The sequence below is a fragment of the Theropithecus gelada genome, chromosome 3 (assembly GCF_003255815.1).
Source record: "Theropithecus gelada isolate Dixy chromosome 3, Tgel_1.0, whole genome shotgun sequence".
NCBI classification, from domain to species: Eukaryota; Metazoa; Chordata; class Mammalia; order Primates; family Cercopithecidae; genus Theropithecus; species Theropithecus gelada.
The window spans coordinates 129,957,242-129,983,213 of NC_037670.1; the positions used below are offsets into that span (position 1 = coordinate 129,957,242).

At 46.5% G+C, this 25,972-nt stretch overlaps 1 protein-coding gene across 3 annotated transcripts in view; it reads right to left on the minus strand.

The window, feature by feature from the left end:
- Positions 1-9,702: 9,702 nt before the first annotated feature.
- The window catches only part of ATXN7L1 (ataxin 7 like 1), a 272,319-nt gene continuing 256,049 nt past the window's right edge, over positions 9,703-25,972 (minus strand). The window contains exons 9-13 of one of the 3 annotated variants that reach the window (XM_025380735.1): positions 25,448-25,569; positions 23,064-23,369; positions 19,159-20,107; positions 15,807-15,881; positions 12,682-12,937 (exon numbers count right to left, since the gene is read on the minus strand). In XM_025380735.1, coding sequence (XP_025236520.1) covers positions 12,896-12,937; positions 15,807-15,881; positions 19,159-20,107; positions 23,064-23,369; positions 25,448-25,569 — 1,494 coding nt within the window. In that variant the 3' untranslated portion in view covers positions 12,682-12,895. Of the gene's footprint in view, positions 12,938-15,806; positions 15,882-19,158; positions 20,108-23,063; positions 23,370-25,447; positions 25,570-25,972 lie in introns of all 3 variants that reach the window. The other 2 variants (XM_025380736.1, XM_025380737.1) reach the window with 2 other exon arrangements.

A 25,972-nucleotide genomic window follows, 5' to 3' on the forward strand; every position in this document is an offset into this window, starting at 1 on the left:
TTAATATCTGAGGCAGTACAAGATGGACTCAAAAAGTGTATCCAGCCTTTGGTCATTCTTCATGGACCTAAAAAAGCAAACATGCTTAAAACATTTTAAAACACTAAATTCATTTTACCAAACATGAAAGTATAGAACACATTGGGTGGCCACAGTATGAAGGATGGCAGGACAAGGTTGGGATCATGGGCCTATGATACCCACTTACAGTACTTCATTAAAAAACTTACTTCTGTTGCTAATCTCTCATAACTGTAGAATCAGGAAATTGACATTGCTATAATACTATTAACTCAGCTACAGATCTTATTTGGATTTCACCAGTTTTTACATGCACACTTTTTTTTCCCGTTTCATTTTTGAGGCTACTTCTGAATTTCAGAACATCATATTATAAACTGAGCGTAAATTTAGCTCCCATCACACTGGCTGGCTCTGTTTAAGCTTTTATTAGGTCCACCAAATTGAAGCCCAGAACAAAATTTATTAACACCAACACTCTTTGAGCTTCTGTATTATTTGTATAAAAGGTGACCATAGGCCGGGCGCGGTGGCTCAAGCCTGTAATCCCAGCACTTTGGGAGGCCGAGGCGGGTGGATCACGAGGTCAGGAGATCGAGACCATCCTGGCTAACATGGTGAAACCCCGTCTCTACTAAAAATACAAAAAACTAGCCGGGCGTGGTGGCGGGCGCCTGTAGTCCCAGCTACTCGGAGGCTGAGGCGGGAGAATGGCGTGAACCCGGGAGGCGGAGCTTGCAGTGAGCCGAGATCGCGCCACTGCACTCCAGCCTGGGCGACACAGCGAGACTCCGTCTCAAAAAAAAAAAAAAAAAAAAAAAAAAAAAAAGGTGACCATAGATGATCTCCTGTTTACACAAGTTATATGGGGAAGTCAAGGACCCTTTCCCAAGAGGCTTCCCCACTTACTAGCTGTTACGATCTTGAACAAATTACTGATCTCTTTAAACTTTGGCTTTCTCACCTGTAAAATGGAGATAATAATCCTACATACTTCATAGAGTTATTTTGAGAATTAGAAAAAATGTGAAACACATGATAAATAATGTTATTTGTTTACCACCACTGCCACCACCAGGGGAATCCTGTCCCTTTAGCCCCTTTCTTGATATCAGAGCAGTGCTGGTATGGCTTAGAGCTGGGAGTCTGCCCTGGGTGCAGACTAGAAGTCTTTGCTCTCCTGGCAGATGGTGAGGTGGAAGGATATACTTTCTTATAGCTGGGATGATGGCCAGGTGGCATGCAATCCTGTCTTCCCTGGCTGAAACTGAGAATGCGTTTCCCAAAATGCTACCGTATTGATATTAGACTTCAGGTGCCTCATGGGACATAGGGGCCTCTATGGGTTGTCCTGCAACCTAATCACCCTTGATTTTACATTTAAATGAAGATTACATTAGGTTGCAAATGAAACATTTGGAGCATAGCCCACAGAGTGGGGATCTCTTATATGAGAAAGACAGATAATTAGTCATATATTATTTTTGAAACTAAGACATCACTTTGCCTGAATACCCTTTTCAAGCAGAAATATGGTTAAAAGTTAAAAACGGTAAAATTTTTAGTATTGAGTGTCGGTCACTTTCAAATGACAGCCAAGTTCTCATCGTTGGCTTTAGAGGATACCTTACTTCACACAGTCGAACATGAATTAATATAGTATTGCTGGTCGCAGTCTATCTGCCGCATTGGACAGAATCAGCAGTATACTGGAGCTGGTTTGCACAGCCTCAGGAGGACCGATGGTGTCTCTTCTCAGCTCTGTGTTCAGTGAGGACAGGCTGCTGCTAGCTTGATATTAGCCATGGTGGGCATATTTCTGTCACAGAAATTCACAGATGCTTTCCCTCTCGCCCCCCAAAGGCTGTTGTTTCACATTTACCAGCTCCTTCATTGTTCATTCAACAATCGTTTGTTGTATGCCAACTGTATGCCTGACACTATTTAGGAACTGAACAACACTGAACAAGACAGCCCAGGTCCTTGCCTCTTGGAATTTTAAGGTGATCTCTAAAGACAAATTTGATGTTCACAGAAATATGAAATATACATATTTTTGGAATGAAAAAGCCCCAGAATGTCAATGTAACCCATATGGTAATCCACACCAAGCTTTACAATACAAAATCTCCCTTGGAAAATTGAAGCAGATTGCTTTTAAAGACATCCCAGGCATTCCCTTTTTAACCATTCCAGAGAAATAGATTCCACAAGTTTTCACTGTAATCAATTATTTTTTATCACTTTTTCTCTGGTCCTGCATCCATCCAGTCTCTTTAAGCTTCGAAGCGCAGGGCCAAACACTGTCCTTTGGTAAACATGAAGGTAAGATTACCTAATGGCTCCCATATATTTCTTCTTTCTTTTTTAAAATAGAGACAAGGTCTTGCTATGTTGCCCAGGCTGGTCTCATACTCCTGGGCTCAAGCGATCCTCCTGCTTCAGCCTCTCAAAGTTTTGGATTACAACTGTGAGCCACTGTGCCTGGCCTCTATTTTTTGTTAGTTTGTTTCCTTTGTTACTTTCATTTATTTTCTAAGGGTATGTTAAATTACCTGAAGAGCATGTAAATACAGATGCCTGGATTCCTGCTCCCTCTATAAATGCTGATTCAATTGGATTATGGGGAGGTCCAGGCAACTGGTAACTTATTTTGTAATGCTTTATAATTTTTAATTAAAAATTTAAAAATAGGTCTGGTATCCTTGAATCCTGAACCTCTGAGTGTTCCATTTAATTTCTCCAGAAAATAACCCTCCAGTTCCCTGCTAGGGGCTGGGGGAAGTCACCACTGGGCTGCACAGGTGAAGGGGACTTGGAGGGGGTCCAACAACCTCATGTGAGACTTTCAAACTCCCTTCTTCATTTTCAACATCTTGTTGCACCCCCTCCTATGTGGTACCTACTGCCTCTGGGAGATGGGAGGAGAAAATGGGCTTCTCATCAATATTCTCCTCAAACTACTTTAACTTTCTTCTTTCTGATAAGATAATTATCACTCTAAGTCTGCCATTTACCTTTTGTGTGTGTATAAACTTTCAAATTTAAGAGTGAATAAAATGAACATATCTTAAGTATATAACCTCATAAATATTTCACAAGTGATTAGATTCATTTAACAAGCTCCCAGGTCAAGATACAGAGCATTTCCAGCACTGCGGAAATCTCTCTTGTGCCCCGCAAAGGTAACCACTGTTCTATTTATCAGTCTGTTTGTATTCATGGCTTTCATTCACCAAGGTTACTTTGAATGCCAATTCATTAATTAAAATGTTAAACAATGCTGGGCTCAGCATGGGCCGGCAGGAACATCCTCCCAGTGCTGGAAGGTGAGTACAGACTTGGAGGCTCCCTCTCTGGGTCTGTCCTACAGCAGAGTCAACTGGTCCTCTTCTCCATGTGGAACATCTAGCCCATGTCAAAATGTTCTCAGTTTACTCAGTTGTACAGAACCAAAAGACATGTACAAATTGAAAACAAAAAGCTGCCTCTGATTCTTCCCAAAAGATAAGCTCCAGGATCCCCGAGATTTTCCCTGCCCATGTCCTTCTGTTCCCTGGGGCTCTGCTTTGCCCTATTCCAATAATATGCAAGAATCATTACCCTCCTCCCCCACCCTGCAAGTCGTGTTTAGATTGAGGAACATGGAAGAGATTTTTGGGATACCAAGGGGACTAAAGGTTGGCTATGAAATCAGTAAGTGAAGTGGGTTGAGAGAAAATGAAAATTCTAATACAGACTTTAGAAGCTATTATTATTATTTTTCTGAGATGGAGTCTTGCTCTGTTGCCTAGGCTGGAGTGCAGTGATCTCAGCTCACTGCAATCTCTGCCTCCCAGGTTCAAGCGATTCTCTTGCCTCAGCCTCCTGAGTAGCTGGGACTACAGACACGTGCTACCACGCCTGGCTAATTTTTGTATTTTTAGTAGAGACGTGGCTTCACCATGTTGGCCAGGCTGGTCTCGGACTCCTGACCTCGAATGATCCACTCACTTTGGCCTCCCTAAGTATTGGGATTACAGGCATGAGCCATTGTGCCCAGCTAATTTTTTTTTTTTTTTTTTTTTAGGCAGAGTCTGTCTCTCTGTTGCTCAGGCTGGAGTGCAGTGGCGTGACCTTGGCTCATGGCAACCTCCACCTCCCAGGCTCGAGCCATCCTCCCACCTCAGCCTCCTGAGTAACTGGGACTACAGACACATGCCACCATGCCTGGCTAATTTTTGTATTTTTGGTATAGGCAGGTTTTCGCCATGTTGCCCATGCTGGAGAAGCTCCTATTTTAATAGCAGCTTTCTCAGTACTTGTTCAGGTTGCAAAGGAAGCAAACACTTTTGTGATGATGCCGTCTGCTTTACAAATTTACTAAAAATATTTGATGGCTGAAGGGGAAACCCAGAAAAGTCCCACCATTTAAAAAATGGAGAACCTTCCCAAAGTTAATGACCTTAGATCAGATTCAAGTTTTGAATTATCTCAATAAATGCAGCACCTCCAAGCTGCTGCAAGCTTCCCACAGTGATTCTCCAGTGATTCAGGCTTGAATAGGATTGATTTGGTTTTTGAGGCATTCAGCTTTCTTTGCATCTTCTTCATTTACTTTTCTAGTTGAATGGCTTATGAAGATGTGATGAATAGAAAATAAACTTATTAAAATACATTCCTGGGAACTTTATCAGAAACATGGGAACTTAAAACCTGCTGCTCTGAATAGCCTCAATGAGATCAGAACGCAAGAAATAATCCATTAGGCAAGTAGTTATTGCTCAATGGAAAAAAACAAAAAGGAGAAAAATATTTTAGTAAAATAAAAACCTAAGTAAACCAACTAGAGGACACATTGAATTTTTTTTTTTTTTTTTTTTTTTGAGATGGAGTCTCACCCTATCACCCAGGCTGGAGTACAGTGGTGTAATCTCAGCTCACTGCAACCTCTGCCTACTGGGTTCAAGAGATTCTCCTGCCTCAGTCTCCCAAATGGCTGGGATTACAGGTGCCTGCCACCACGTCTGACTAGTTTGTGTTTTTAGTAGAGATGGGGTTTCACCATGTTGGCCAGGCTGGTCTTGAACTCCTGACCTCAGGTGATCCACCCGCCTTGGCCTCCCAAAGTGCTGGGATTACAGGCGTGAGCCACCGTGCCTGGCTGACACATTGAATTTTTAAACACCTTTATGGAAATACTCACAGTGGTATAGGAAGAACAGTCTGTGGGTAGAGTTTTTTTTTTTTTTTTTTTTTTTTTTGAGATAGAGTCTTGCTTTGTCACCCAGACTGGAGTGTAGTGGCAAGATCTCGGCTCACTGCAACCTCCGCCTCCCGGATTCAAGCGATTCTCCTGCCTCAGCCTCCCAAGTAGCTGGGATTACAGGCATATGCCACCACGCCCAAGTAATTTTTGTGTTTTTAGTAGAGATGGGTTTTTGCCATATTGTCCAGGCTGGTTTTGAACTCCTGACCTCAAGTGATCCACCCACTTCAGCCTCCCAAAGTGCTGGGATTATAGGTGTGAGCCACTGCGCCTGGCTGGTAGAGTTTCTTTCTACAGGAGGAAATGAAGTACAATGGAAAGACCACTGTGTTGAAAGAACAATTAGGCTTGACCAACAGCCAGCTGTGAGGTCTTAGTACCTCATTTGAACTGTCTCAGTCTTGGCCAGGCATAGTGGCTCATGCCTGTAATCCCAGCCCTTTGGGAAGCCAAGAAGGGTGGACAGCTCGAGTACAGGAGTTTGAGACCAGGCTGGGCAACATGGTGAAACCCCATCTCTAGTAAAAATACAAAAAGTTAGCTGGGTGTGGTGGCATGCACTCGTGGTCCCAGCTACTCGGTGAGCTGAGGCCGGAGGATCACTTGAGCTTAGGAGGTCGAGGTTGCAGTGAGCCCTGATTGTGCTAGCCTGGGCGACAGAGGAGACACTGTCTCAAAAAAAAAAGTCCCTTACGAAACCAAAAATAAGCTGTCTCACCTGTAGAAGAGGGTTCTACAGTTAAGATCACTTCCAGCTTCCTATGGTTCTTCTAGGCCTATGACTAGTTTTAAAAGAGGCTTTGCAGAGTTCTGGCTTTGGAAAAAACAGAACGTATAGGCCCCTTTCACAACAGAGCTTGATGTTACCCAGGCCAGTGCACAGTGACGGACTGCCAGCCACAGACAAGGCTCTCAGCGAACTGGTGGGCAAAAGAATTCCTTGGTGCAGGAAGTGCCACACTGCCGTTTTGTGATGGTGGGCAATACAATTTTATAAACATTTATTCAACGTGCCTACTATGTGTCAAGTTTCAGTTCTGCTTCCTCTGGTTTTCTGTTCTGCACCATAGTGAAAATATTCACTTGGGACTGAGGCAAAATGGCAAAAAATCTGCCTTAGTTTGCCTGACAGCTTTGACTCCGAGTGGCCTTGCTCTGCTCTTCGGGCACTCCAATCACTCCCCAAGATGATCTTCTCCATGTCAGGACCTTAGATTATGAATCTTAAATGTGCTCTCAGCACTGTCTGGCAATTTAGTTCTTTTGAGACAGAGTCTCGCGCTGTCACCCAGGCTGGAGTGCCATGGCTTGATCATAGCCCAATGCAGCCTTGAACTCTTGGGCTCAAAGAATCCTCCCACTGGGACTGCAGACACTCGCCACCATCTCTGGCTAATTTTTTTTTTTTTTTTTTTTTTAATAGAGGTGGGGTTTCGCCATGTTGCCGTCTTGAACTCCTGGACTCAAGCAATCCACCTGCCTTGGCCTCCCAAAGTGCTAGGATTACAGGTGTGAACCACTAAGCCCAGCTGTTAATTATTTCTTTACTTTTCTCAAACTTCTCCCAAGCTCTCATACACATTCTTCTTGTCTCATGGTCACTCAGAAAATGGAAGCCATGAGCTGGGCATTCCCTCATCTTCCCAGTAATAAATCTATGAGCTGACTTCCTTCCCATTACCTTAGAGGTGTCCCTCTTTCTACAAAGGCCAGTATCTCCCTCCTGCCATCTCAAGGACTTTTTTTTTTTTTTTTTTAGTCAGATAACTCTCTTTTAAATTATCCCGTATGAGTCTGTTTTCATACTGCTATAAAGAACTACCTGGGACTGGGTAATTTCTAAAGGAAAGAGGTTTAATTGACTTACAGTTCAGCATGGCTGGGGAGGCCTCAGGAAACTCACAATCATGGTGGAAGGCTAAGGGTAAGCACGACGCATTCTTCACAAGGCAGCAAGAAGGAGACGTGCCTGAGTGAACGCGGGGGTGGGAGGGAAGAGCCCCTTATAAAACCATCAGATCTCGTGAGAACTCACTCACTATCAGGAAACTCACATGGGAGAACCGTACCCATGATTCAATTACCTCCACCTGGTCTCTCCCTTAACAGGTGGGGATTCTGGAGATTACAACTCAGGATGAGATTTGTGTGGGGACACAAAGCCTAATCATATCACACCTCTTTCTCTTGCTTTCTTAACCTCTCCCTCTCCTATTTACCTCAGTCTTACCAGCATATGGATTATAATCTGGTCTCTCCTCCCTCGAAAAACAAAACAAAAAACACAAAATCCAAAGCCTCCCTTGGGCTGTCCAAACTTCTTAGGATTTGTCTGTCTGCACACGGAATTCCCTTGCTTAGCTCTCACGCACCCTCCAAACCACTCCAGTCTGGCTTTGCCCACGCTCCGTCCTCCCATGCCAACTCTACTCTGTCACACCTGTTTTGCTGAGGCCACTGTGATATGTTGAATAGTGGCTCCCAAAAGATATGTCCTAACCCCCAGACCCTGCCAGTGTGACCTTATTTGGAAAAACAGAATTTGTGGATGTTAGGCATCTCCAGATGAGATCATCCAGGATTTAGGGTGGGCCTTAAGTTCAATAACAGGTGTCCTTGTGAAAGAAAGGCAGTGGGAGATTTAAGACATATGAGAAACAGGAGAGAGGGCCATGTGAATGTGGAAGCAGATTTGAGGGTTGTGTCTCTAAGTCAGGGAAGCCAAGGATAGCAGTCACCAGAAGCTGGAAGAGGCAAGGAAGGATTTTCTGCTAGAGCCTTGGGAGGGAATGCAGCCTGCGGACACCTTGATTTTGGACTTCTGGTCTCCAGAATCATGGGAGAATAGATGTATGTCACTTTAAACCAGCATATTGTGGTCATTTGTCATGGTAGCCCTAGGAAACTAATAATTCACCAATGACCGCCACGTTGCTAAGCCCTAGACACGCCGCCATCCCTGTCTTCCACTTTGCAGCAATACTTGGTTCAGCTAACTGCTCCTTCCCCAAAACATGTACAGTCCTGGCTTCCAGGGAACCACTTTCTGCTGGGGTCACTCTTTGCTTTGAAGGGCTTCATCTTAGGGTTCCCTGCCAGCTTTCTGGCTCTACCCAATCTCTCTTCTTTTCTCCCTTTACATTATCTCAGGTAATCACAACAATGTTTTTTTTTTTTGTTTTTGTTTTTTTTTTTTTTTTTTTAAGTAGAGACGAGGTTTCACCACATTGACCAGGCTGATCTCGAACTCCTGACTTCAGGTGATCTGCCCGCCTTGGCCTTCCAAAGTGCTGGTATCACAGGTGTGAGCCACCGTACCCAGCTAATTTTTTTTTTTTTTTTTTGGAGACAGGGTCTCTCTGTATTGCCCAGGCTGGCACACACTTCTCTTTATAGTTACTGTCATCATCTTTTGATCACACTGATGTTCTCCTTCACTTTGTCTCTTGCAATAGCTTCCCACTGATCCACCACACAGTGGCTAGAGTGCCCTTTCAACAGATCACAGTACCGCGGTCCTCCTTAAAGCCCTTCCAAAGATTCCCACTGAATCTGACACACAATTAAAACTCCCTAAAGGCCTTTTGTGGCCTCGTCCCTGCCCTCTGTCCATCTCTCTGCCCCTGGGGTCTGTCCACAATGGATGCTCTTTAGGCGTCCTGCCTTCACTTCTTCAGAGGGAACTTCCTGACAGCTGTCCCCTCTCCATCTTAAACGTCTCTCCTGTTACTTTCTCTCACAGAATTCAGTTCTTTCCACCATAGCGTTTGCCACAATCTGTAATTACTCATCTGACCATGTGTGTATTTATTTGCTTTCCCCGTCACTGGGTTGCTTCCAGACAGCAGCTGGGATCGTGTTTCTCACCCCTGAGCATGGAGCGCCTGGCTCAGGGGCAGGCACAGAGACGGTGCTCTCAAAGTACTCGCTGAATGAATCCACAGTCGTCTCCTGCCTCAAACACAGGTCTAGCAGGAAAGCTCTTCTGGTGAGAATACTTTACCCCCGCAAAAAAAAAAAAAAAAAAAAAAAGAGAGAGAGAAATATCAAAAATTTAAATTTTATGAAAACCCGAAGACTTTGTTTTACAAACATATAAATTATTTTATTTACAAAGCCATGTTACAAAAAAAAAAAAAAAAGCAAAAAAAAAAAAAATATACAATCGCTTACTGGAGAATATTTCCAGGCCTGGTGAGGAACCATGGCAGTATCAATAGATACATATTTGTTCTTTCCTTTTAAAACTGTAAGCCATAGAATTTACTATTTACACCTACTTTAGACATTTATTCTGCTTACAATATCACAGGCATGGAATGAACTCTATCTGATAGTGCTAATACATAAAGGTGCGGGACGAAGAAGGAAAATACTTAGTGTTACAAAATATGGATTGTAGAAAAGAAACCCACTCCACAAGTGTGGCATTTGTTTAGAATGATTGGACATGCTTTCTTCAAAATTTTTCTGGAAAAGATTCTAAAATCGGTAGTAGGAAAGGACAAATGAGCAGGTGCAAATTCTTGTCTGTGCAACAACAGTTATTTAATATACCCCATGACTGACCAGCTACGTAAAACCCACAGAGTTTTGTTAAAGTGCCATGGGCCGACAGCATAACAAAATATAAGGTGTAAATAGAAAATTTCTTTTTTTCCTTTTTTAAAACAAGAGTTCACTGAGAATCAGCAATAATAGAATATGCTGTATAAACTATTCTCTACAAAGGTTGATCAGCGTTATTTACAATTGGTACATTGATACAAAAGAAGGCATACAAGTTATCCAAGTCGCTTTTTTTTTCTTTTTTTCTTTTTTTTTTTTCTTCTTTTATGGCTGACAGGTCTATGCATTGTGTTATGCTTAACAACCAGAGCTTTCGAGCCTCTATGGCTGGCGACAAGTCAGGAGATCTTCAGGCAAAGAGGGGTGTGTGCAGTCAAGGGGCTGGGAGAGAAGACTGAGTGGGTGTGCAGAACAGAAGGACCCAGAGGACATCACCCTAAAAATGTTTTATAGGCTGCTCCAGTTTAACTCCATTAACACAAACCCAAAAAGAACCTTTTATTTGTATTCCGTTTTTCAAGCTGCAAGTTTTTAATACATCACTGTAAAGTAAACCTGTGGTTGGTTGCAAAGGAAGAATACCGTGGGCTTTCCCTTTTTGCCCAGTTTTCCAGAAATGTCCTCACCTTGGTCATAGCCAGTCTTTTGACAAAGTAAGCAGCATTTGATGAGGGGGTGGGGGGTGGGGGAGCTCTTTATTCCAGCTTCCAATTCAAGATGTAGAGAGCTACAATGTCTAAACCTATTGAATTGCTCCTTTAGTCCTTGAGACATTATTTCTCAGAAGCAGCCACTTAATCTCTCAACCTTTGTTTTCCCTCTTTGACCATAAGAGTTTATAAATCAGAGGGTTATTTTGTTGCGGAGATTTTGTTTTGTTTTTACTCCTGCAAGTTTTACAACTCAAAATAAATTATAAAAAACAACAGACCTCTGAAACCCAACAGGACAAAATTGTGCAAAAATAACAAAGATATGTACATACTTTTCAGTCTGAAGAAATGTACAATAAAAACATAATTCAAAGAACAGTTTAAAAATATAAACATTGCTTAAACTTTCCTAAGTTTCATATTGTTTCTGAAACTATTCTGGTCAGTTAGCTCTGCAATATAGTAAAACATAAATTATTACAAAATTAACACTATAAAAATTTACTTTAAGAATATCTTCTAAATTTTTTTTCAAAGGGTCTAACCTTGTTTATAATTTCTTAAACATTTATAAGTCTTAAAATCTGCCTTAACTTTTTTTTTTAAAAAGAAAAAGTAACAATTGTCCCTTCACTTTGCAGTCTCTTTCCCCAAGACGTAAATAAACCAGCATATAAGTGCACTTTTAACACTGCAGAAATAAAAATGAAATCATCCGAACTAATGTCCTGGTACTTAATATTAACTCCTGATTTTTAAAAAAATCATTTCGTATGAAAAAATTTAGTAATCCTATAAGAAACACTCACTGTCAGTGCAATTCCATTGATGCAAATCACTCCATTTGCCTCCCGTCTTTGCAATTCCAATTGTGTGGTGAAACCTAACAGTGGTCTGATCTTTGGGTTGGGGGAATGGGAAAGAAAAGGAAAACTTCCGGTTGGGGATGAGGGTTCTGCCCAGCTATGAAACTAGCATTCATTTCTGATTTAGGGATGAAGAAAAACCTCCCAGTCAGTATCTCTGCTATACATCGTATGCAAAGTTACATGATTAATAGCACAGAACACCTATTTTATGTTGTGAATTCCTTTCCTGATTATGATTCCCTACTAGAGCTGACGGTATTGCTGTTTTTTTCAAAACTCCAGTGTGAATAGTTCTATGGCTGCAGGGCTCCAGCATGGCTCTTCCAAATGGCTGTTCTTCACTGAGCAGTGGCTGTCCTTACCATTCCTTCTTGGGGATGGCTGTCTCTAACACAGCAAAAGCTGATCCATGGGTGTGCTGATCCCACCAGGTCCCTGTGGCCCAGGGCATGGGGGTGGGTGGGAAATGCTATTATTTCTTCTCACAAAAGGTGTGACACATACCCTTTTGCAGAAGCTCTCCCTGGAGGGCTCTTCCTAGCCCAGGAAGGCAGCCTAAGAACCTTTAGCAGCTGTGGTCACTGTGCCTCCTCATGGAGTGGCTTTCTGGGTTCTCATGACCTTTTTCCTGGGATTTCTCCCTCCTAGTTCACCCTGCTGTGGGCATGGGCACACTGATCCCTGGAAGGGATTCTGTAGATTCCTGACCAGCTCAGACCACCACAGTCCCCAGTTTCTTTTTTAGGGGTCATCTCCTAGCCACCACGCTCTGTTTGCTGCCACCTTCCCAAACCTGTTCTGGCCCCTGTCCCTGACTGGTTTATCCTTTCTGAGCTGCACAGCTGGCCAGTGGTATTAGGTAAACCACATGACTAAATGGCCACTGTTCTCAATCTTGCTTCTAGCATTTGGCTCCAGCCATGGTGGGCTGTGGAAACCCGATGAGGAAACCCCACCCACCCTCCAACGCTCCACTCTCAGCTCCTCCCCAGCAAAGTCCCCTCTCCCTGCAGGCAGTCCTGAGGGGATCCTAGGAGAGCCAGGTCCTTTGAAGGCCAGTGAGGACCCAGAGAGTGGCAGATGTGGGGACGGAAGGGATCGGGTGGAGAGGACAGGAAGAAAAAGGGCTCTGCCTGTGCTGAAGTTCAAGAGCTTCAGAGCATGCCAACCTGAACCAACATTCTGCAATGTCTACTGTCATGGCTGGAGCAAAAGGATGGTACAGTAGCAGCATCAGGAGCTAGGGGAATGACCCCAAATTTGGAAGAATGTAAAAACATGGCAAATGAAAGAAAAGACAACGGAAACCAAACACTGGAACTGTTTTCTGTAAATCTCAAATTCACGTTCTTTTGCCTTTTTCTTTAAAACTAAAAATTGGTCAATTAAAAAAGAAGAAGAAAGGCCAGAGTCACAGGGAGTACACAGAAAACAGACTCTCCCTCCAGCCCACTCCCCTCCCTCCTCCTCCCCGTGGCCTCCTGGGATGGGATTAGGTGGCCTAGAATTGGTGTGGAAGTGGCTTCATAGTCTTGTTATGGAAGAGTCCTTATCCTGCCCGTTCTGTTTGTGTTCTTCTAGGAAAGAAAAGAAAAACTTGTTTCAAAACCATACAATTGAGATTACCCATGAGAATTCAAGGATGGAGCCTCAGTTTTCTCATCTATAATAGAGAGGACAATATCCCACCTCCCGTATCTGGCAAAGGGCAGCTGAAATAGCAAATGAGATGATGGATCTAAAGGATCCAATAGCAAATGAGGTGATGGATCCATGCGTGTAAGGCAGTCACAGAGGTCCTCACTGTGGAGGAAAACACAAGGACGAATGCCGCGGACATTCCTGGGAGGCCTCTGTGGGAGAGTGGAGAGAATAATTGATGCCTTTGTTTTTGTTCTCCATTAGTTTACCTTTTCCTACCTAACTTACAGAGGACACAGCAAATTATCTCAGGAAGGAGTCTAGTGTTGGGTTAAACATAGAGGCTTTGGAAAGAGAGATTTTGGGTTCAAGTTACTTGGCTTCTTAGTGTAGCCATCTTCATCTATAATCATCTTGTCCCTCACAGGGTTGTGAAAAGGTTTAAATGTGTGTAGTGTGTGTAAAGGACATGGCACACAGCCCTCTCTCTGCAGGCAGAGAGTGCTAAACAAGTGGTGGCCATTATTGTGTTTGTCAGGGCTGATTGCCAGCGTTTTGGGTTCCCAGCAGGTGTAGCTGGAGCTATAGGCACATGCAAGCCGTGTTTGGTGAGGGTGCAAGAGGCCTCATCAACAGAGGCTGATGGTCTGCGTGTAAACGTGCCTCCCCACCCCAGCACACATGATGAGCTGCAAGTGTTCTGGCACAAAAAGGGCTCAAAATGGTGAGGAGACTCTCCCTGGCCTGGGGATACAAAAACCATTTCCCCATAATCTTCACCCAAACTCGACCCAAAATGTGTGAGAAAATCCCAAAGGGCAAAACACAGACAGGCACGTAGATATTTTTCTATTTGGTGTCTACAAAACATGCGGCACATCTAAGGCAACATAACAACACAGTTATACACACACGTACACCCACACATCTTCCAATCATGTGTAAGGGGCAAAAGCCACCCCCAAATCCTTCCTTGTCCGCCCTAGACACATATGCACACACCCCATTGAGAAAATCATTTATCACAGGCGTACACATCAACTACTCTTATACCTCAAGTTTATAAAAACTACTAAGTCTACCCTGAATACTGCTGCCATGAAACTGCATCCTGAATGGTGACTGTAGTTCGCCAGAGGCTTTTGAGAGAGTGCTGATGGACAGATACCATGGGCAAAGCCTCCCCCTCCTCTTAAAAAAAAAAAGTTTTGGCCGGGCGCGGTGGCTCAAGCCTGTAATCCCAGCACTTTGGGAGGCCGAGACGGGCGGATCACGAGGTCAGGAGATCGAGACCATCCCAACATGGGCTAACATGGTGAAACCCCGTCTCCACTAAAAAATACAAAAAACTAGCCGGGCGAGGTGGCGGGCGCCTGTAGTCCCAGCTACTCGGGAGGCTGAGGCAGGAGAATGGCGTGAACCCGGGAGGCGGAGCTTGCAGTGAGCTGAGATCCGGCCACTGCACTCCAGCCTGGGCGACAGAGCGAGACTCCGTCTCAAAAAAAAAAAAAAAAAAGTTTTTTTTTTTCAAGCAATTCTCCTGCCTCAGCCTCCTGAGTAGCTGGGATTACAGGTGCACACCACCATGCCCAGCTAATTTTGCATTTTTAGTAGAGATGGGGTTTCACCATGTGGGCAAGGCTAGTCTCGAACTCCTGGCCTCGTGATCCGCCCGCCTCAGTCTCCCGAAGTGCTGGGATCACAGGCATAAGCCACCGTGCCCGGCCTAAAAAAATTTTTTTTTTGAGATAGGATCTTGCTCTGTTGCCCAGGCTGGAGTGCAAGGTGCAATCACAGCTCACTGCAGCCTCAGCCTCTCGGACTTAAGTGATTCTCCTGCCTTAGCTTCCTGAATAGCTGGGACTATAGGCATGTGCCACCACGCCTCGCTATTTAAATTTTTTGTAGAGATAGGGTCTCAAGCCTAAGCTGGTCTCAAACTACTGGGCTCAAACCATCCCCCTGCCTTGGCCTCCCAAAGTGCTGGGATTATAGGTGTGAGGCATCACACCTGGCTGGCAAGTCCCTCCCGCTTTTTTTTTTCTTGAGATAGAGTCTCACTCTGTCACCCAGGCTGGAGTGCAGTGGCACAATCTCGGCTCACTTCAACCTCTACCTCCCTGGTTCAAGCAATTATCCTGCCTCAGCCTCCCGAGTAGCTGGGACTACAGGCACGCACCACCACGCCTGGCTAATTTTTGTATTTTTTAGTAGAGACGGTGTTTCACTATATTGGTCAGGCTGGTCTCAAACTCCTGACCTCATGATCCACCCATCTTAACCTCCTAAAGTGTTGGGATTATAGGCATGAGCCGCCGCGCCCGGCCGCAAGTCCCTTTAAACCACATCATCTTCTTTAATATTCACAATAGCCTTAGGAGGGAAGCACCAATTTTGCCTTTTAATGAATGAAAAAAAAAACACAACAGACTCAGAGAAGTAATGTGCCTAAGCTTGTACAGCTGGTAATAATAGCTAACACTTGTGGGTTTACTGTGTGCCAGGCATTTTCTAGAGGCTTTACATCAATAAGCTAATCCTCACAAAATCCATAGACGGTAGGGGCCAGAATGATTCTCACTTTATAGATGGAGGAAATGGAAGCACAGAGAAGTTAAGTAACTTGCCCAAGGGCACACAGCTAACTAGAAGGCCTAGGTTTGGAAGCCAGGTAGCCATGCTCTTAACTGGAGATGAGGTTTGAATCAGGGTCTGACCCCAATGCCCAAACTCTTTCCACTCTGCTGATGACCATATGAATTTTTGCCTCCCCACCCCCAGCCCACCCCGCCCCCAGCAACTTACCTGTCGGCTGTGTCCTGGGCTGGATATACTTGAAGGACTGGATTGTGACAAAGCTAGGCTGCTATTTTTCCCAACCTGAAAGACACCATTGAAGCCCCACTCAGACACCTGAGCCAGCCTGGGAAGGGCCCGCCGATGCCACATGTTCTAGGGGAAAGAAGGGCTGCACAATGCCTGCTTCATTCCCTCACATTGGCTTGGAACTGGTGTTTCCATCTTAAGTGGCAGAGAAAATGAAAATGTTGCAGAGGGTGCCTCGAAGGATGCCCTTTCCTTCCCAGAGTTAAAGTGGAATGGTGAGGACTCCTCACACTGCTCGCTAGCTGGCTGGACCCCAACAGGGAGGGATGAGGATGAAGGCATCTGGTGGAGAAGCCTGGCCCCTCCTGGGAGCTTCACTCAGTAGAGGCTGGGCTTTTCTACCTGTGGCCAAAGGGTCACACAGCTCATCCACCTCTGACCCTCCATCCCAAACCCATCTCATTTCCAGCCCAGACTCCCTCAACCTGGCTGCAGATAAAACACCTGGATCTTTTGCTGGGTCAGTTTTCCTGGCTAGGAGATGTAACGCACATGCGACTGTTCTTTAGGAAAATAGCACGATGGTGCTGGGCTTCTCCTTCACATGGAGGGAGGACAGGAACGCTGTGCATATGGGTGTGGCCACTGTGCCCTTCCCCTTCCTCTGGGACTGTCCTTCACACAATGGGCCTGGTCCTTGGGAAAGCTGATGCCAGGCACTAACCAGTCCCTGTCTAGTCTGCAAAGGCAGCTTGAACTTTCATCCTATAAACTGCTCCTCTTCTCCATTAACTTGCCTTTATGTAAAGACATTTGCCTTACATTATTTTATTTATTTATTTTTGAGACAGAGTCTTGCTGTGTCACCCAGGCTGGAGTGCAGTGGCATGATCTTGGCTCACTGCAACCTCTGCCTCTGGGGTTCAAGCAATTCTCCTGCCTCAGCCTCCTGAGTAGCTGGGATTACAGGTGCGTGCCACCCTGCCCGGCTAATTTTTGTATTTTTAATAGAGACAAGTTGGCCAGGCTGGTCTCCAACTCCTGACCTCGGATAATCCACCCACCTCGGCCTCCCAAAATGCTGGGATTACAGGTGAGAGCCACTGCACCTGGCTACATTCACAGTCTTAATTTTTGTTCCGTTTAATAGCCCTGTGGCAACTTCTGGCCTTATACCAACCAGATACAATTAAATAGATCTCCAAATTGTTCCCAAAGTAAAGGCTTATCTTGGATTTCTCAATCTCATGCATTGACCCCTGATCTCCTAGCAGAATTAACACAGATCCCAAGGGCCTTTGCCTTTCCTTAATACTTGGAAATCACTGGTGATAAAGCCTTTTCTTAATGCCCTAGTGACAAGCACCGAGGTATCACCTGCATTAGAGAACCAATGCTGACCAGATCCAAGGCAGCCATTAAATGCATCCGTGTTTTTCAATTCCCTCCTGATGAGCACTTGGCTGCTCCTTTCACCACTGCTTCTGGCTGACTCGGCATTTACTAAGCATTTCCTACAGTCCTGCAGACCAAAGAATCAACAGAGCCACATCTACTCAACACAGAGGGACTCTGTTAATGGCACAGAGGCTAAGAGGCCAGACTCCAGAGCCAAAATGCCTGGGTTTAAATCCTAGCCTAACTATTGACTTGCTGTGTGACTTTGGGTGCCTTGCTTAACCTTCCTGTGCCTTGGTTCACTCATCTGTAAAAGGGGAATAACAGCAAGTAATTATAAAATGAGTTAATACACCTGAAGTACTTGGAACAGCGCCCATCACCTACGTGTTAGCTGCTGGGACTGTATCTAAAATGAGTGAGATACCACGGCCTTGCTGTCCAACGTGTGGCCTGCAAACCTGTGCAGCCATGTGGCCTGGGAGACTGTCAGAAATGCAGACTCCTAGGCCCCTGCCCAGGTCTGCTGACCGAGAATCAGAATGTTCACATGCCCCCCGGAGTTATTCGTGTACACATTCAAGCTTGAGAGGCCTTGGCTCTGTCCTCCATCCTGGGCCCTGGTGGTGACACCCACCAGCAGTTTAGCCTCCGGGGAGAGCCCTGTGGGTACCGGCCCGCCTCCCTCACACCCCTGGCCGTGGGGAGTCAGAACAGTGCCCTCGGCTCAAGCGAGAGGACCTGTGTCTCCCCCTCCTCTCACCTTGGCCTCGGTTTGCAGCTTGTCTGGCCTTTGGGTTCCAAACTTGCTGTTTCTCATGTGTTTGTGATTTGTGACTCCCCCTGAGGCTGTGCTCTTCATGAGGTTATAACAAGTCTCATAAGTGGTGACATAAAACATTAAAATATCTCTTGACAACTGCCTCCCATTGCTCCAAAGTCCTCAACCCTAGGTGGAGTTGGGCTTGGGGTTTGGTTCTCTTGATTCCGTGTAATGGTCTCTGGACACACTGCCCTGATGGGTCCAGGCTCCCGGGAGGGTTGCCTGGCCCTCTCATCAGACCTGGCTCCGCAGAGAATCCGAGGCTGGGCCCTTCCCCACATCTGCTCCCTTATCTATATGCCCAACCGGCCCCAGAGGCTGGGGTGGGGGCGGAGGTGGGGGTGGGCTTTCCTAAGTAGCCCCCCCCAGCCGGAGGAGAAGGACTAGACTCAGGGATGAGAACAGAGCTCAAGGGAAAGAAACATGTATCCTTCTCAGACCACGCCACACTCTCTCAGCCTCCTCACCATACACACTCCTATCTGTACCATGGCATTGAACACTTCCTTGCCAGCTGGTGGCAGGTGCAGTTTTCCTTTAGGAAGGAAAGAGTTCTATCAGGAGGAGGTGGGGGTCGAGGCAGCCTAGGAAAGTGGGAAGGACAGTCACCTGGGAGCCAGGCACAGGTGCTCCCACTCCCAGGTGGGACCCCGGGTCAGCATTTAACCTGCCTGGGTCTCAAGCTCTTCCTAAGGGGGTTCCAACAGATCAGATCAAACTTCTTAGCAACAGAACTCTTTATGACAATGTCCTCAGAATCTCAAAAGATAAAACTGACTGATGTGGAGTGGGGAACTCAGAATCTCTCTGTGCCTCAGTTTACTCATCTGTGAAGTGATAACTGCACCCACTGCACTGGGATGTCATGTGGATTCAGTGAGGTAATAACCGTAAAGTGCTGAAAATAGCGCCTAGCACATAGTGAGTGTGGTATCAAGTACTTGTTCAATAAAGTGCTCTCAAAGCAGAGGGTGAAAACTGCCTTCGGGGAAAATGAGAAAAGGAGTCAAGCTTGTGTTACCTGTTGGAGCCGCCCGGCTAAGCAGGGGCGCTGCCCAGCTCCCCCTGCCCCCCCAGAGCCGGTGAAGGCGGTGCCAGGAGGTCCCTTACCTGCCGAGAGGAGGTGCTGTTAACGGGATCGGGCACCGGTGCGAGAAGGCTGGGCGGGTTCTTTTTGTGAACGCTATTCATACCAGGCATTTTAGTGATTTTACAGGCTTTGCTACTAGAACTTGAGTTCTTACGCTTTTTTCCTTCTGATTTGTCAAAAGAGAGGGGCAGAGAAGACACAGCATTGTGTGAGGCCAGAGAGAGGTCCCCTGCATGGAGCGCAAGGGAGGGCACAGAGAGGGGACCGGAGTCACTGCTGCCTCCCACCGCGCCCACCTGTCTCACTATGTCCGCGGGGCCGCTGGGCAGCGAGGTCCGTCCTGAGGGCTCCAGTTTGGCACTGAGTGGGCTCACCCCATTGTTTGAGTTGTGCACAGACAGATTGTTATAGGGAGGGGCCGCCTGATAGGAGTTCAAAGCAGAACTGGCATTCAAAACACAGTTCTTTTTGTGAGGCCCTGACAGTGGAGACGAGAGGGATGTCTGCAAGGATGAGGAGGAGGAGGAGGAGGAAGGCGAAGACTGTGGCTTCCTCTTTTTGTTACTTGGAGACTCGTCGCTACGGGTGGACAGGTCTTTGACTTTTGAGGATTTGCTGGTTTTGGTTTTGGATGGCTTGTGGGATGGGGAAGGGATGACAGCTGGTATCGGGGACACGGCGGATGGGGCCTTGAAGGTTGAGTCCATGATGCTGAGGGTTGCGGCCACATGAGGGAAAGCTGTGGTGTGGGACATGAGGGCGCTCGGGTCCGGCGATGTCACGAAAGCTGCGTTTGAGAGCATGGCTGATGTCATTATGTAAGAAGAGGTGAGCCTCGAGCTGATGGGAGCTGAAGGAAGATACACAGCACTGGGGTTGCTGAAAGGCTGCAAAACGGATGCTGGAACAGGGTTGGTGATGTGGGCTGCTGGCGAGGGCAGGGGGCTATCTGCCGCAGGAGGGATCTTCCTAAATATGAGAGAAGAGTGAAAGAATCAGTGAGACACCGGGTTGGCATTGCTTAGGAGGCTCGATGACGTTTGAGCATCAGGGCTCCAGAGGACACCCCGGCAGAACCAGACTATGGAGAATGGAGCCTTGAAGGATGGGAGAATCTGAAGCATGGCCCCTCCTTATGGCACCCCCCATTGCAACATCCAGCAACCTAATTTTCATCACACTCAGCCTTTCAGATCCTTTTCTCCAGGCTTGGCTACTGGAGAAGGCCTGATTTTGGTTCATGAATAAAAGGTCAATGTTATTTAGAATAAAAATTTCCCCAGTATTCTCTCTCAACCACCGCCACCCCGCCTCCCCCACAACTCTCTTTTTTTTGGCAGCGATGAAGGTGGTTTTTAATGAGAAGTGATCATTTCACATGTAGGTCCTAGTTGCAAGTAAGAAATGTGAGGACAGGGCTTTGCTACCTGGACACAGGGGCCAGAGCTTCCCCCCTCCACCCACTCCAGCTTCTGCCCAGGGACTCTTGGGGCTTTCCTCACCGTGCCCTGGGCTGGAGGCAGTTGGGGAATGGCCCTCTCCAAGGCCAGCATCCTCCTGCCTTTGCTGTCTGCAGCCTCTGGTTCCCTCCACAGAGAGCCGTTTCCACATTGACTCGTGGCTGCTGGCTCCTGGTGGCTGGGCCGTGGACGGTGAGGGGTTTGGGAATGGTGGGATGGCAAGTTGCCCATTCCCAGGACTAGCTTTGTTTTTTCCTATTCAGCCCACTCTACCTTAGCTCTTGCTCAGAGGAGTTGTCTGGGGTGTGGCTTTAGCAGGTCTTCCTGTCCTGTGTTAGGAAAAGGTGAGTGTGGGGACCCTCATGTGTCCAGAGAAGGAGATCAGGGATTTGTAGTTTGTTCTGAAGATAAATGTAGGATGTGGACAGGAGGAGAAAAACAGGAGGGGAGGGGAAACCCACTGTTTTCTTCTTTGGTCTTCTTGGAGCTTGGGGGGTGCCTCAGAGCAAACTCCCTGGAGCCAAGGCCAGCACTAGGCTGTGGCTTACTCTTGGGGCCTCCCTGCAAACTCCATCTTTTGATTTGCGCTGGGAGTGACTCCTCCTTTCATCCTACAGCCTGGGATGCTGCTGCTGCTACTCTGGGGACCGGGAGGAGGCACAGCGGCCACAGGGACATTTGTTCTTGATTTTGCAGGAAAGCACATGGTCCTCGGGAGCCAGGTAAATGTGTTCAAGCTGGTCCTTTCCCATTTCTCACCTTGCTGCCTCTCCCGGTTTCCCTGGGAAATCATTTTCACTGTAGCTGGGGTTCACTAGCGATTAGGAACTAGCTTTCCTTCTTTGAAAGCAGCACATGAAGATGAGCAGGCCCAGAGCCTGTGCCCCTGTGGGCTAGAACACATGCAAGACAGGGCCTCACACCGTCCTTTCTCTTCTTTGGAGGCCACTCTCCCAGCTGTAGCATCAGGACCAGGTGTCAGGGAACTCTGGGAAGAGGCACTGCTGAGAGATAAACGTCTCTCCTAGCATTCCTCTCTGAAGATTCTGCTTTTGGCCTGCACTTTGGTGGAGCCTGTGACATCCATCTTTAGGGTAGAATCCAGAGGAATCCTTGTCCTTGAAAATGTCAGACCAAAGGGATCAAATATAAGAGAAAAATGTTGCCAAACTCACAACGGCCATGATGGCGTTGAGAAGTTACATTCTCTCAAGCCTAAAGAAGGTAAGAGATCCTGTCGGCACTCAGCAAGGTGCCCCATAAATACTTGTTGCAATGAATGAATGAGTGAATGAATGGATGGATGAATGGGTAGGTGGATGGGTGAGCAGGTGGATTCTCAGCAGCACCATATCCATATGGTCAGGGACTATGCATGGTGGGCAAGGACTCCCATATGATCAGATTGGAAATGTCTACACACATCCTTAGAACTGTCTAGCCCCGCACAACCCCTTCCTAACAGGGGCAGGGAACATTTCTTAGAGGGGGAGACCCCTCCCAACTTTCCGGGTGCTTTTGTTGCCTTGCTGTGGTACTACAGGCAACCCACTCCATCTTTCCTTGACTCGTTTGCTTACCCACTAAAGTATAGATAGAAATACATGTGGGCAGAGGTTTGGCAGTTACTTGTAATAAAAAGTTATTTACAAATACCAGATGGCTCATTTAGAGAGGATTCCAATCAATGAATTTGAATGGGATCCATTTTTTTTTTTTTAGACAGAGTCTTGCTCTGTTCCCCAGGCTGGAGTGCAGCAGCGCAATCTCAGCTCACTGCAAGCTCTGCCTCCTGGGTTCATGCCATTCTGCTGCCTCAGCCTCCCGAGTAGCTGGGACTACAGCACCTGCCACCACGCCCGGCTAATTTTTTGTGTTTTTAGTAGACACGGGGTTTCACCGTGATAGCCAGGATGGTCTCGATCTCCTAACCTTGTGATCCACCTGCCTCGGCCTCCCAAAGTGCTGGGATTACAGGCATAAGCCACCGCACCCAGCCTGAATGGGATCCATTTTTAATGTCTCAATTTATAATTTTCCAACTAACTAGTATAAATTCACGCTTCAACTTGTGCTGAGTAGCAGAGTTGAAGTCCTAAATCTTACCTGGCTGACACTCAGGACTGGGATGGGTGCTCTTTTTAGGCACACTTTCTATCCCTTTCTTGCCTCACTAATCAAAAGGGGATAGTAGGGCAGGAAGGAAGATAGGGCAGGGGAGAAACAGGGTGAGGGGCATGTGGCAGCTCCCTGTCCCCAGGAGTCCCTTCCCCGCCGAGGCTAAACAGCTTATGTGTTTTTCTAGGTGCTAAATGACAGTGGATTTCAGCTTTGCTGGGCTGTGTCCTGGTGTAAGCTTTGCACACTGGCCCAGGGAAGTCCCACACTAAAGCCCACAGATGCAAATAAATTACTGACAGTGCCCAACCTCCCCTGCCAGGTGGCATGGAGGTCCAGATGCTGACCTGGCTGAAAGAGAATACTGTGTTGGCGGCTCCTGATGCAGAGTTAAATGCTTGTTAAAGAAAAAAGAGTCTTGGCCGTTCCTTTTCTTCCTAATGTCTTCCACGCCCCCATCGGCTGCCATCCCTCCAGGTTCGGGCCCGCCGGGGCCTGGGGTTTGGGCAGCGAGGTTGAGAGGGTAGCGGGGTGCTACGCTCTCCAGAGTTGACACCCAGGCAGCCCCAATGTTGCTCAGTGACAGCAGATTGGTTAGGCAAGTCCTGAACAGGGGGGAGGGACCTGATGCCCTGTGGCTCGGGTTTCTGTGCCTGAGGAGGAAAGGAATATGGAGCTTGAGCTGACAGGACACCAGGGAGTGAAATACAGATCAACACATTCCTTCCACGTGTCCGGGGTTGACACTTCCATAACACAGGGAGCAAAGAGCTGTGAGGATCACCAGGGCTGGCCGCCATCGTGGGGAACAAGCACAGAGGCTCAATCACCAAGTAACTGAGAGCACGGTCACCCCACGTGCAGCACCAATTTGTTGCTGTTTGGAATGGACACAAGCAAATATCAAGGGTGCCCTTTAGACACACTGGGCAGTCACTTAAATGGGAAGAAATGATAAGCTTCTCTTGTGGCCCTTACCTACCTTATAGTAAATGTTAACATTTAGTGCTAAGTCTGCCATGAGAGCTCAATTCAGACACAAATGGGGCTCACTTCTCCTAGAAGTCCAGGTCTGGAGCTCTTTAGGCTTCCAGAAAGCGGCCTAAGGTGTCGTAGCTGCCTGGGGGAGAGGAGGAAACCTGGGAAAGGGGCAAATTTTGACTTCTGTTCCCTCCCATTTCTTAGGAATCCCTTCCTTGACTCTACTGGGCCTCAGTGGGCAGGTGGGGGCCCTCAGCTGTTGTCTTTCCTGGACTGTCTAGGCCCAGATTTACGTGATCCATGACTCAAATGGATGATGATATCTTGAGAGCTCACCTTTGTAGGAGTGGGGGATGGGGATACCCAGTGGGCCAGCCTTGTATTATCAAGTGGTCAAAATGGTAGCCACTTATGTGCTGTGGTTTGAGAGGGTCTAGGCCTATTATTTCTTCCCAATAGCATTCTTCTAGATTAAGGCTTCTTCCCTATTTATGAATCCCCTATTAAAATATAAGTACACTGGAAAGTGGATAGTAAAGGAACTTAAGAGAAAGGGAACATCAGTTGGAGTTTAGGGTAGAGAAGTACAAGTAGAGGTGGGCAGGGGGTCCTAAGGAGATGGGAAGGGCCAAAGACAAACTTAACCAACTTCACAGCATTGCTCAGGATCTGCCCTGTTGGCAAGTGTACAGATGTTTTCACAGGACAGCAAACAACTAGAAATTTGTCGACAACCATAACGAAATCTTTAGTTTTTTTTTTTTTTTTTGAGACGGAGTCTCCCTCTGTCACCCAGGGTGGAGTGCAGGGGTACGATCTCGGCTCACCGCAAACTCCGCCTTTGGGTTCAAGTGATTCTCCTGCCTTAGCCTCCTGAGTAGCTGGGATTACAGGTGTGTGCCACCACACCCAGCTAATTTTTTGTATTTTTGGTAGAGATGGGGTTTCACTATGTTGGCCAGGCTGGTCTTGAACTCCTGATCTCAGGTGATCTGCCCACCTCAGCCTCCCAAAGTGCTGGGATTACAGGCGTGAACCACCGTGCCTGGCTGAAATCTTTAGTTTTGATATTGTAGCATTAACATTACAAACAGAAGCATCTTCTTTTTTTTTTTTTAAGAGAGAGAGGGTCTCGCTCCATTGCCCAGGCTGAGTGCAGTGGCACAATCATAGCTTACTGTGACCTTGAACTCTTGGGCTGAAGCGATCCTGCCACCCTAGGCCTTTCAAGTAGCTAGGATCATAAGTGTGCATCACTACACCCAGCTAATTGTTAAAAATTATTTTTTGTAGAGATGGGGTCTTGCTATGCTGCCCACGCTGGTCTCGAGCTCCTGGCCTCAAGCAATCCTCCCGCTTCGGCCTCCCAAGTGCTGGGATTACAGGCGTGAATCACTGCACTCAGCCAGAAGCATGTTCTTAATATCCTTAGATTCTCTAGGAGCAATAAAAAGGCCCTTTAACATAGGTAAACAAACAACATATTATCTAATATCCTTCTCATTTAGGAGATTACCAACACAAAAATGGTCTCCAAAAAAGACAAAGCATGTAACATATCATTTGTGCTTCTCAAAACCTTCAGGTAAACCATTAAGAAGAGCTGGTATTTAAGAATTAATCAAACATCCTGACTTCAGAATCATTTTGTTCTATGAAAAGTCAGCCACTGACATTTATTTGGAAAGTTAGGGTTCAGGTAACTGTGGGGCAGCTTGGATCTTATATTGCACAAAAGCTGCTCACTTACTTCCACATCTGTGAATTCAGGTGTTTTTCTACCATGGAGTTTAGTGCGAATCGAAAACGATCCCATCTTCTATCAAAAACATAGTACCCTCGTCCCATGAGGCGACTCCCAAATGAGCAAAACTGTGAGGAAAAAAAAATTTTAATTTTGATTACAGGTTAATAAGCTAATATAAACTATACAGAGAAAAATAACATTTGCATAAAAACACACAGGGGCACAATTTTACTCAAAATAAAGAAGCAAACTGTATGAAGCCAAAAATATTTCTGCAGTTCTGTAGTTTGAGCTCTGGATTTTCTGCAGAACCTCACATTGCAACTCAACAATAGCTACATTCAGTTTTCTGTGGCACAGAGGGGCTACGCTTTCTCCTCCTGGGATTGAGCCAGCATTTTTTGGTTAAGAAACAAATAACACCAGGCACAGTGGCTCATGCCTGTAATCCCAGCACTTTGGGAGGCTGAGGTGGGCACATCACTTGAGGTCAGGAGTTTGAGACCAGTCTGGCCAACATGGTGAAGC